Raw genomic sequence first — 13,132 nt, forward strand, 5'->3', positions numbered from 1 at the left:
TCTTGATCTTCCTGCTTCTATCTCCAGGTATGTTCCACCATGCCCAGCTTTGTTGTTTGTTTTTGAGACAAAATCTCACGTAGTCCAGGCTGATTTGAGTTGTGGATCACCACAACTGATTTGCTACTGTAATTTTTTGTAAAGTTATTTTATGTTTAAGGATGTTTGGGATACACAAATTTCTATGCATCACATGTTTGCCTAGTGTCTGCTGAGGCCAGAAGAGGGATTTGGATCCCCTGGGATCAATGGACAGTTGCGAGCAGACATATGTGTTCTAGGGATTGATTGTGGGTCCTCTGGAAGAGCAGCTACTGCTCTTAACTGCTGAGCCATCTTTCCATCCTTTTACTAGTATAATTTTTAAATGCCTGTACTGTTAACGCAGTTGTGATTATGCATTGAAAAAAAAATGTCTATATTGGCCAGTTGTCAACCTCAGGTGCCATCCGTCTTGATTTTTAGACAGGGTCTCTTCCTTACCTGGAGCTTACTGAGCAGGCTAAGTAGGCTGGCTGCATGTTCAGCAAGCCCCGGGGGTCTTCCTCTCCCCACTTCCCAAAGCTGGGATTATATGTGCACACCATCTTATTATTAACTTGAGTTTTGGGGATTGAATTGAGGTTTTCATGCTTGGGTGGTTTTATGAGGTATTATGTGATGTTTTGATACAATGTGGAATTCTTGTTGCTTTAATGGTGGCTCAGTGTATACACTCCAGCTCTCTTATAAATAAAATCTGTTCTCTGAACAACTGTTAACCTATTTGTTTTTTGATATAGGGTCTTAGTATCTAACTCAGGCCAGCCTTGAACTTGCTATGTAATCTAGGCTAGCTTTGACGTTGTGGTCCCAGCCTCTTGAGTGCTGGGCTGATTGGTATGTGTCCTCACTCCTGGAGCTTGATTCTTACAGCCCCCTTATGGGCATTACAATAGTTGGACATTGGTCTCTTTGTAATCAGCTTCTAGTTGGCTGTTAATTTTACTCACTTATATACTGCTGATCATAAAATAGTATTTTTATACTTGAGTTTCTATCAAATGGCTACTTATGATATTGAGCTGTAAAAGCCTATATTTATATGAGGAATGCACACAATGTCTTGGTCTCATGAAGAATTTCTGATTTAGTAAGCTAACGTGTCTTCCTTCCTGCTCTAGGATATCATGTTATTGGGGCTTAATTGTTATGTGGAGAGTTGAAATATCCTATACTTCACTTACATGCTTTATTCTATAAGGTATGGAAGAATAACTATATCCTACCTCTTGACCTCAGTGCCAACGAAGAGGCCTCTTGTCTGGCAGGTTTTTTGAGTCCAATGGAAGTCTAATGAAAACAATGCCTTTATGAACTTATAATTTTAAGTAAAGGTTAGATAGTAAATCTGGTGTTATTTCTGAAGTAGCTATAAAATACAGATTGATATTAAGTGTGTCTGTGATTTTTGTTTCATTTTTGTTTTTGTCCTTTATCCCAAGACTTGCTACATATGTGATGAGCAAGGAAGAGAAAGCAAAGCAGCCACTGGTGCTTGCATGACATGTAATAAACATGGATGTCGACAGGCTTTTCATGTAACATGGTAAGTATGCTTCCATAATTATAAAGAAATAAAATTGGCAAATACATTATATAACATCAAGAAATCAAATATCAACCTGCTCATGTATTGTTACAGTGCATTCTATTGGAATACTCTTAAGTCAAACCGAGTACCTTGTATATGTTGTAAAAGCACTCTGACCCAGTTACATTCAAGCCCTCGTATATGGTTTTTGACCCAAAAAAAAAAAAAAGCATAGTCTATGTTGATCCTGCTCATTATCTTGCTGTGTTTTTGAAGCATGTAAGAATTGCAAAGAAATTCTTCTTATTAATTGATGAAGTGTGAGCCAGCCCTGTGGCATAGTCCTGTAATACCTGCTACTCAGGAGATAGAGGAAGGGAGATTGCAAATTCAAGGCCTATGTGAGCTATAGAGTAAGTTCAAAGCCACTTTGGACAAGCTCGTGAGAGGGACCCTGTTTGTAAAATACAAAAGTAAGAAGAGCTGGCTCAGCGAGGAAAGAGGCTTGCCGCCCAGCCTGATGACTGGACTTTAAACCCCGGGTGCCACATGGTGGAAGTAGCCAACTCTCCCAACTTACTCTCTGACCTAGAGACACGTGCGCTGTGGTTCAGAGGTGTTCCCCTCAAAAATACACAATGCATGAATAAAGTTAACAAGTAAAAGGGGATAGGACTGTAACTTAGTAGTAACATGCTACTAAGACCTGAGAAACAGCTCAGAGAAAGAAAGGACATTGTAATTGCCACCATATTGCCTTTATTTGCACTAACAATGATTTTTTAAAAAAGATTTATTGCATATGAGTGCTTTATCTGCTGAAGAGGGCATCCAATCACATTATAGATGGTTGTGAGCCACCATGTGGTTGCTGGGACTTGAACTCAGGACCCTATAGAAGAGCAGGCAGTGCTCTTAACCACTGAGCCATCTCTCAAACCCCTAACAATGATTTTTAAAAGTGAAAATTACTAATTATGAAAAGAGATTTAGCTGGTTTCCTCTATAAAATTACTGCTATTTATTTTTCTAGTATTTTTTTCAAATTATAGTTATCTTAATGAAACATTGTTACTGTGTTTTGATTGGCTCTCATTGTTATCCATGCTTGTTTCAAAGTCCTAGGCTCAACTAATCCTTCCTAGCACTTGGGATTGCAGGCATATGTCATTGTATGTAACTTTTAAAGCGACTTCATTGATATTTGGTGACATAAAACCTTGATTCATCTTTATTAGATCATCTTTATTAGAGATGAAGAGTTTCTTATAAACTATAACTATAATCTTATTGAATGATAAATTACAAGTGGAGGTGAAACAGAGTTGGCTGCAACTACAGTGGAGCTCTTCTCTCTCCTTACTATTTCAGACATGGTTTCTCTATGTAGCCTTGGCTGTCCTGGATAGATTTGTAGACCAGGCTGGCCTTGAACTCATAGTGATCCACCTGCCTCTGCCTCCCGAGTGCTAGGATTAAAGGTGTGTGCCACCAGGCCCAGCTCTGTCTCCTTACTTTTGTGAGTGTGCAAGGTGGGCACTGGCATAGCTAGGACCTTTCACATACTAATGAGCAAGCAGACGGTTTCCTAATGAGCTAGTCCTCTGGCCCCATCTGGTCCCATTTTCCTTTATATTGTCTTAAAAGCGCTAACAAGTTAATTTCCTTTGCTTAAGTGTACCATTGTTTGAGGTCTGTTGATACATTCCTGGTGTTCATTTTGCAGTGCCCAGTTTGCCGGGCTGCTTTGTGAAGAAGAAGGGAATGGCGCCGACAACGTCCAGTACTGTGGCTACTGTAAATACCACTTTAGTAAGCTGGTAAGGACAGCTGTCAATTTAGTAGTAAACAACAGTTGCTTTTGAAAAGATGGCAACACGAGAGGGGCATAAAATCAGAGTGTAGTCACAGGTTTTCCGTGATTTTCACTGAAGATTTAAATGCTTTTAGCATGCCAGGGGGTGATGGCGCACACAGGTGGATCTCTGTGAGGTTGAGGCCAGAGTGGTCTTACAGAGAGTTCCAGGACAGCAGAGAAACCCTGTCTCAAAAAAGACTTTTTAATGTATTCTTTATTGACAGTGGAATGGAACTAGTAATTTTTAAAAGTTCTGCTTTACTAGAGTATTCTAGATCAGAGTATATACTAGCAAATAACACTTAGTGGAAAAATGAATTTGCAGAAAACTCTTTAATGTTTTAGTTGCTTTGATTTCCTGTTAGTAATCATTTTGAATTTTTTTTTTGTCTCTTGCCTCGTCTTCCTGTTGCACCACTTACATCCACTTTGTTATATAATTAATTTTTGTTTTCATTTACTAGGAAAATAGTAAAACAGAAATAAGGCTGTTTTGTAAGTTGGTTTAAGACCTTAAGACCCTCTCTAAAAGATTTTGAGATTTAGTCATACTTTGTGGTTAAAAAAAGTCAGACTTAGGTGGATGGTTGTGTCATAATTTTTTTGAAGCTTTTGTTTTGAAAGATTGAAACATTTTCTGTGTATGTGTGTATGTGCACCACATGTGTGCCTGGTGCCCCGAGGTCAGCAGATGTTACTGGAACTGGAGTTATAGATGGCTGTGAGCCACCTTGTACGTGCTGGGCACTGAACTTAGTTAGGTCCTTTAAAAGACTAACAAGTACTCCTAACTGCTGACTATCTTTCCAGACTGTAGCTGACTATCTTTCCAGACTGTAGTTAGAAACTTTGGATTTTATATATTTGGATTTTATGTATTTATGTCCATTTTCTTTGGAGCATCTTAAGTATTTGTTTCTTAGCTCTTAAATATGTAGAGTCATATACCTAGTTATTTTTGTTGTTGCTTTTTATTTTTTTTATTTTTTTTATGTTGTTGCTTTTTAAATTTCTTATTTTTAGTTATCTTTACCTGTTTACTAGGTAAATATATAAATATTATTAACCATTCTGAAATGAACACTTCAGAAATCCATAGATGAAATTATCTAGTACAGCACATTGTTATGTTATTGCTCATCAACGATACACAAGTGTACCTAAAAGTGTGTATCTGTATCACTTATTGCTCAAGATTGTGATTTATCTTAATGGGTTACAAGAAGTTTAGATATTATAAAATTGAAAATTTTGAGGCTGTGTCTGGTGGCTTATTTTTGTAACCCCACCCACCCAGCACTTGGATGAGGTAGAATAGTAGTTAAGGAGTTGAAAGTCAAGCCGTGCGTGGTGGCGCACCCATGGAATCCCAGCACTAGGGAGCCGGAGGCAGGTAGATTTCTGTGAGTTCGAGGCCAGCCTGGTTTACAAAGTAAATCCGGGATAGCCAGGGCTATACAGAGAAACCCTGTCTTGAAAAACAAACAAACAAGAAGTTAAAAGTAATTTTCCTGCTATGTATTCTTGAGGGCCAACCTGGCTATATGAGATCTGGGTGCTTTTGTTTTGTTTTGTTTTGTTTTGTTTTCTGTTTTGTTTTTTTGGACAGGGTCTTATGTAAAAAAAATATTTTTAAACATCTGTACTAGAGTTTCTTCATTACTAATTATCGATATAATCCTATTTATTAGTAGTGAAAAGTCATCTGGTTAATAAATATAACTTGCATAAAACTTGAACTTGTTTTATAGTCAGTTTAAAGCTCTAGTTATGGCACCACCAACTTGTAAGCACTCTGAATGACTCTTACCTTCATCCTGTATCATGCAGTCATAAATTTTAAACAGAAATATGTAATGCTTTTAAAAATGCATGGGCCTAACACTGATATTTGTCTTACTTTGTTCTAAGTGACTTGTAGAGGTAAGCTTTTAGAGAAGTGCTTTTTTTTCAGTATTGAAAGTAAATGCTTCTTGCTTTACTACTGGCATAAAGTTAACTCTTTAAATATTTTCTTCCTGTTCTTCCAGTCCTGCCACCTATTTTTCTCCTGTATCCAACTGTTGGGATTTCAGGTGTGTGCCACTATCCCTAGTGGCATTATTCTTTAATATGGCATCTTTTGTTAAAGCTTTTCTTTAAAGTCAACTTTGACAATATAGTGGCTTATTTAAAAATAGGTATGTTTTCACCCTTGGGGAGGCGGGAACAGGATGTCTGTGTATCCTTGGGTATCTTCTTTCTATGTAGTCCATGCTAACCTTGAACTCACAGAGATCTGCCTGCCTCTGCCTCCTGAGTGCTGAGATAAAAGATGTATGCCACTATGCCTGGCTTGTTACTGCACATCTTAATAAATATGCAAAAATATGGCATTGATGTTAAATTTAGGGTTAATTTTTTTCTTTGTATTGCAGTGGATGATGTTTAAACAGTTGAAATACTGATTAAAAAAACTTTTGACAGTTAAAAACCATTCTACATTGAACGTAGTTTAAGCCTAATAAAAAGTGGATTTTAAAAATATACATATATACATATGTATATATTTTCTTGTTTTTTTTTAGAAAAAGAGCAAACGAGGATCTAATAGGTCACATGATCAAAGTTTAAGTGATTCTTCCTCTCACTCTCAGGATAAACATCATGAGAAAGAGAAAAAAGTAAGTGGATTTGTTGTTGCTAATTATGTAGCACATCACTTAATAAAATTTAAAAAGTCTTTTTAGGTAAAATTGTTTTCCACAGCGAAACAGAAACGTTGAAATTCAGAAAGTTTTTTGGCTTAATAGAATATCAAATAAAAAACTAGGTTTAAACTAATGCCATATTTGTAAATATAGTTTTGACCATTGTAAATGAAATTTTAAATAAAACTTGGTTGACAGCATGAGAGTGATTTCCTGCATGTGTTAACAAGTCATCTTTAAAAATCTTGAGGTGACTTGAGCAATGACAGTTTGTTGCTGTGCATCACTAACTGATTATTTCACATGTAAGTAATTTTCTCATCTGCCTTTCTCCTTTATAATAGAACAACTTTGAGTTATAAACATTCTTGGCTGTTTTTTAGTTTTCAGCAATGCTAATATTTTTTTCTAGTCACCAAATACTATATAGCTTGTTTGCGAATGTTTTGCCTTTTTAATTAAAATACTAAATCTTGCTTAAATACTAATCTTTCTTCTGATTAACCTGTTTTCCGCTTACATTTTTACTTACTTTAAAGGCTATGATTATTTTTTGTTAATTAAAAGAATATTATAGAATTATTCATACTCGTTTATGATTAAGACTATATTGCCAATGTGGTACAGGAATAACTTCTATGAATTATCTTTATGGAAATAAGGTAAAAGAGGGACTCTTAAATGGAGAGAGAATGTCCTTATAGAGTTGAGATGAACTAGTCTTGTAACTATGGCTGCAGATTGCATTTAATGTGTAAAAATAAGGTCATACAACATTTTATTTCTGTAAGTCCTTAGGATTTGGGAAATGCTAATGTATAGTTATTTTATCATGTTGGTTTAATTTATGTTTGAACCTTTCTCAAGTCAAATATTAAAAAGTTTCAAACATTTAGTTTTGAGATTGTTCCTTACTGTGAACAAAATAAGTGAAATTTTATATTTAAGATTAGCATAGTTAAAAGAGTTATATATGTAAATATTGGAGGTCTCTTTCACACCTGTACCCCAGTTCCCCAAGTAACAACTTAGACTTTATTATTTGTAACTAAATGCCTACGTCATACTCTTTGTCCCATTGCCCAACTAGCTCATAACTTACATTCCTCATTGAATCTATTCTGTGTGTGCCACATGGCTGCTTACCTCTCCTCAATCTCATAAGGCCATCTTCCTCAGAGTCTGGGGCAAATCTCCATATCACTGCATCCCAGAGTTCATCTCCTACCTCGTATTGCTTGCTTTTTATTGACAGGTGATCCTTCCATACAGTACACAAATTCTCTACACAGTCCCTTGTAGCCAATAATTGCATGCTTGTCTTACAAGGTAGTTTAGGGATAAGTGAAAGTAGGTTTGTCACTTGGATTGCTGATGATCAGAACGACAGGAGCTGGCTTAATTAACGGTTTTAGTAAGTGGTTCTATGAGATTTTATTTAGGCTTTTGAAGCCACGGACTTGACATTTCTGTAGGTAGGCCTTATTACAGTGTGAAAAGTCTTGACCATTATTGGTGTTTAGTTGTATTTCGCGGACATTGTTTTGTTTTAGAAATGCCGTTGTGTGGTCATATTGATTTGAATGCTTGCTATGTCATGTGACTGAAGCATAGTTACTAATGTAGTACATCGTTGAACAAGTGCAGTTTTGTGCTAGTGCTTGTCATTTATCGCCCCCAAATGAATGTGATTGTGGATTTTACTGTTCATAAATTGCTGTGGAATTTTAGATTTAAAATGTTGTATTTAATTAATTTTGTTTAGTTGCAGATTTTAGAGTTAAACAATATTTGGATATTACTTTCAGCTTATATTAAAGGTATAACTTAGTTTTTTGTTATCAATCCTAAAATATTTTTTGATTTTATTTTTCTCCCTCTGGTACTGGTAGTTGAACCCAAGGCCCCAGGCATTCAAGACAAGCACTCTGCCACTGAGCTACACAGCCCATGTTTTTGAATTTTAGTATTAATTGAGGTTTATTATAAACATACTATTCATGAGTTAAACTGTAAGTTTTATTATTATACTTACTAGCTTTCTTTGGAGTAGGACTTTTAAAATACGTTACGGTGTTAAGTAATAACATAGTTGAATTGATAGGAATGCTACAGACAGAGCTTTTCCTCCATCTTTACACCCATTTAAAAGCTATCTATTGCCCTGTCTCTTTTTTGTCCCCCCTTCATCATTCATAAAGGAGTTTTTTTTCCCTGTGTTGCCAGTCCTAACTGTTGTGTCAAGTTGTCGTCTTGCCCCATCTTCCTTAGTAGCTGGAATTATAGACCTGCATCACACTGTACCTGGCTGTCCTCTTTTAGATGTCTATGTCTAGGCTTCGCATGTTGGTACACATCTGTAATTGCAGAGACTGAATTAGGACGTTCAGTAGTTCCAGGCCAGCATAGAGTGCTAACAGCAAATGCAGATAAATAAGAGAGGAAAAAGGACACATGTATTGGACATTTACAGACCCCATTGTATTAGGTATTACAGGTAATCTTGAAATAAGTGTGTTGGAGGATATCTATAGATTATATGCAAACACTACAGCATTATATGTAAGAGACTTGAGTGCTCATGAGTTAGTGTGAGTGTGTGAAAGACAGACATAGGATGTGTCCTGGAAACACCCCTTACCCATGCCCAAGAAATGTAAGTCAAATGATTTATTTCATTGAATGTAACATTCATAATCTGTTCATACTTTGGAATTTTGTTTATTGTTCCAGGTTTTTGTTTTTTGTTTTTTGTTTTTTTTTTGGAGACAGGATTTTTTGTGGACCAGGCTAGCCTTGAATTTCTGATCTTCTTGCCTCTGTCTCCCAAATTCTGAAAATGTAGGTATGTTCTCAGCCTCAGAAAAGACGAATGCATAGTTAGGAATCACATTTAATCCCAGCATTCTGGAGGCAGAGGCAGGTGGATCTCAGTGTATCTGATGTCACCTTGTTCTGCACAATTGAGTTCCAGGCTATCTGGAGCTACATAGTGAGACTCCTGCCTTAGGAAAAAAAAAATCTAAAGGCTAAGTTGTAGGTCATTGTTTGGGGTTTGTTGGTTATTCATTGCATACAAGACAATATTGTATCAGGTTTTTGTTTTGGGAGTTTTAAGCCTGCCAGCATTACTGACTGTGCTGTAGGTGTACTGCAGTTTAAAGAAGAGAGGGATACATGAATAAATTCAAAGATGTAAAATGTTGCAAACTGAAAGTTGCTTCCAGCCTGCTGAGGCCCACAGTTTAGCAGTACACTTGCCCTCTGCAGTGTATCCTCATTGCTGACCCAGAGCTGCTGCTGCTGCTGCTTTCTGTCACTGTAGTGTTGCCTGAGAGAATTGTACTGTATGTTGCTTACCCAAGAAAAGATGAAAATTCATAGTTTGAAGTATAGCTTCTGTGCGGTACATACTAAACCATTTCTGAAGATTTTGGTACCAGGTTGGTTTTATTTGCTTGTTTTGTTTGCTTGTTTGTTTTGTTTTTGCTTTTTGCTACAGGTTCTCTCTACAGAGTTCTGGCTATCCTGGAACTCACTGTTTGGTCCAGGCTAGCCTCAAATTCAGAGATCTGCCACCTGCTGCTGCTGCTGCTGCTGCTGCTGCTGCTGCTGCTGCTTCTCCTTTTCTTCTTAAAGATGTATTTATTTATTATGTACACAGTGCTCTGCATGCGTGTCCACCTGCACACTAGAGGAGAGTGTTAGATCACATTATTGACAATTGTGAGCCATCATGTGGTGGCTGGGAATTTGAACTCAGGACCTCTGGAAGAGCAGACAGAGCTCTAACTTCTGAGCCATCTCTCCAGCTTCCTGCTTCTGCTTCTTGAGTGCTGGGATTAAAAGTACTTGCTACCATGCCCAAACTCCATTAAAAAAAAAATCTTAAAATGAACCATAGTAAAAAATTACTTTTGTTGAAATGTGTTCAATTCCAAGCAAATTTGCCAGAAGTCTATGTGTCTCTTGTTACCAAGAGAAGGGATTATTCCCTGTCCTTGCTTGCAGTTTGCTATTAATAGTTGGCAGCAGACTGAGGAGGTTTTGCCCAGTGTAAACACTTTAGAGTAAGGTGGAGGTTTCTGGATGGCAGGCTTAGGATTGACCAGATTTACCTTTTGTTTAGGGTTACTCATCTCATAAGAGAATTAGCGATTTCTAGTTTTCTTTCATGGCTCAGAGGAATACAACTGAATCATTGCATTACTATTACTTTTTGTGTCTCAGCAGAATGTTCAGTATTAGGAGTTAACAGGCATCCACTTCATTTTTTAAAATGTGTTTTCTTTTTGGAATCTCCTGTATAAGGTGAAGCTTTTACATAATTAAAGAGCTAAGAAAGGACAAGTGAAGGCAAGAGCACCGACGTAGAATGGCCATGTTTGCTGAGACTAAACTCTAAGAAGTGACTACTAATGAAGAGGAGCTGTAAATGGTTCTAGCCTCAGACTTCAGCTCTTTTCTTTTATTCGTAGTGCTGGGGATTGAATTCAGCTCCTCTAGGTAGGTGTGAATGGTATTTTTAAGCCACACCCTAAGCCTGATTTTTAAATTTAAAAAAAATATTGTTTTCATTCTGTTTTTGTATGTTTGTTTGTTGATATTTCAAGATAGGGTTTCTCTGTATAGTCCTGGCTGTCTTGGAACTCACTTTGTACACCAGGCTGGCTTTGAACTCAGAGATCTGCCTGCCTCTACCTCCCAAGTTCTGGGATCAAAGGCATGCACCACCATTGCCTGGCTAAAATAAGTTTTTTTTTTAAAATTAATCAATTTAGTTTTTATATAGGGCCATATTTCATAAGCTAGGCTGGCCTGGAACTTGTGGCTAATTATTTACTTAGTTCTTTTTAACTTACAACTTTTCTTTTTTGTTTACTCTCCCCCCTTTCATTTTACTGCAAACACATTCTTTTCTCAAACAGTATATCCTGATTATAGTTTTCCCTCCCTCTGCTCCTCCCAGTTCTTCCTCTACCCTCCAGATCCACTCTCTTTATGTCTCTCAGTAGAAAAGAACAGGCATATAATAAGATAAGCAAAACAATCATACTGAAGTTTGAAGTTTGATCTGGCAACCCAGCAGGAGAAAGAGTCCCAAGAGCAGGCACAAGAGTCAGAGACCCAGTCATTGTAGTCAGGAGTTCATAAAAGTACTATGCTAATAGCTGTAATGTAACACCGAGGACCCTGATACACAACTTTGTTTTGTGTGCTTTGCTGCTTTAGTCTCTGAGCTCATATGCACCTTGCTTGGTTGATTCAGAGGGCTTTGTTCTTTTGTTTTGTCTTTTGGTTTTTCGAGACAGGGTTTCTCTATGTAGCCTTGGCTGTCCTGGACTCCCTTTGTAGACCAGGCTAGCCTCTAACTCACAGGGATCCTCCTGCCTCTGCCTCCCTAGTGCTGGGATTAAAGGCGTGTGCCACCACGCTCGGCGCATGAGGGCGTTGTTCTTTTGGTGTTCTCCACCCCCTCTGGCTCTTACTGTTTTTACACCTCCTTTTTCCAAGGGATTCCCTGATCTCTGAGTGGGAGGGATTTGATGAAGACTTCCAATATAGACTCTTTCCACAAAATATCTGGGTCTCTGCATCTGCTCTCATCTGCTGCCAGAGGAAACATGTAATGATGCCTGGATGAGGCCCTGATCTGTGAGGTTTAGCAGGGTATCATTAAGGGTCATCTTTATTGACTCCCTCCCCTCCCCTTCGAGTGTTGTTGTTAAACTACCTGTACAACACAGATCTGCCTCCTGCCTTGGCCTCTTGAGTACTGGGATTATAGGTGTGTACCACATGCCCTGTTTGATGATGTCATTTTTTAAAAAACAGCTGAGTAATACTCCATTGTGTAAATGTACTACATTTACTACACCCAATCTTTGTTTGAGAGACATCTGGGTTGTTTCCAATGTCTGGCTATTTAATAAAGCACATGGCTGAACATATGTCCTTGTTTTAGGGTGTATAGTCCTTTGGATATATGCCTAAGTGATTGATATAGCTTGATCTTGAGGTAGATCAATCCCCAACTTTCTGAGGAACTGCTATATTGATTTTCATAGTGGCTGGACAAGTTGCACTCCCACGAGCATAACTAATGTAATTTTTTTTTTATAATGTTAGATTTTAAATGACAGCAGCACTACGGAAAATAATATGTCATTTACCTGTATTTGCCTATATGAGCATTTTACTTGTTAATTTAAAGAAATAGTATTTGTTGTGTGTGTGCTACTGGGTTACATGAGGTCATTTTCATACTGTTTATAATCTGTTTTGAGCATACATTACCCCATACTTCCTTTGCCTTTTCTCCACCTCCTGCTAATTCTCCTTGTTTCAACTTTCACATCATATGTGCATAGAATTTTTATATGTCTTCGTAAAATCTAGGAACCACAAATGAGAGAAAACATAGCATTTGTCTTTCTGAGTCTGATTTAATTTGTTTAATATGATTCTCTATAATGTATCCATTTTCTTGCCACCAGCATAAGTTTCTTTATCACTGGGAAAAATTCTATGTGTATATACACACACAGACACACATACACACATTTCCTCGAGTTCTCTGTTGATGGAAAGTTAGATTGATTTCATAACTTAGCTCTTGTAAATAGTGTTGCAATTAATTTGAATTCCTTTGAGAAAATACTCAGCAGTGCTACAGCTGGATTGTGTGGTAGAGTATGTGTGTGTGTGTGTGTTTTGCAGAACCTCCATACTGATATACGTAGTGATGGAACTAGTTTGTGTTTCCACCAGTAGACTCTAAAGGTTTACTTTGTTCACTTCCTTGCCTGCATTTGTAGTGAATTTTTTAACTTTTAATTTACTTTTAAATTCACTTGTATAGGTGTTTTCTTAATGATTGCCGTTCTTACTTGGGTGAGAGAAGTCTATCAATTTTGATTTTAATTTGCATTCCTCTAATGGCTAGTGAGATTGGACATTTTGATATGTTTATTGCCATTTGTACTTTGTCATTTGAGTATTCTCTTTTGC

At 37.2% G+C, this 13,132-nt stretch overlaps 1 protein-coding gene across 19 annotated transcripts in view; it reads left to right on the forward strand.

Moving 5' to 3' along the window:
* Positions 1–13,132, forward strand: part of MLLT10 (MLLT10 histone lysine methyltransferase DOT1L cofactor) — a 146,483-nt gene that overhangs the window by 61,579 nt on the left and 71,772 nt on the right. For 17 of the 19 annotated variants that reach the window (XM_084782433.1, XM_084782430.1, XM_084782431.1 and 14 more), the window contains 3 exons: positions 1,485–1,588; positions 3,300–3,393; positions 5,999–6,094. In XM_084782433.1, coding sequence (XP_084638559.1) covers positions 1,485–1,588; positions 3,300–3,393; positions 5,999–6,094 — 294 coding nt within the window. Of the gene's footprint in view, positions 1–1,484; positions 1,589–3,299; positions 3,394–5,998; positions 6,095–10,026; positions 10,628–13,132 lie in introns of those variants that run through there. The other 2 variants (XM_084782435.1, XM_084782429.1) reach the window with 2 other exon arrangements.

This window comes from Acomys minous, assembly GCF_964271855.1.
Source record: "Acomys minous genome assembly, chromosome: 5".
NCBI lineage: Eukaryota > Metazoa > Chordata > Mammalia > Rodentia > Muridae > Acomys > Acomys minous.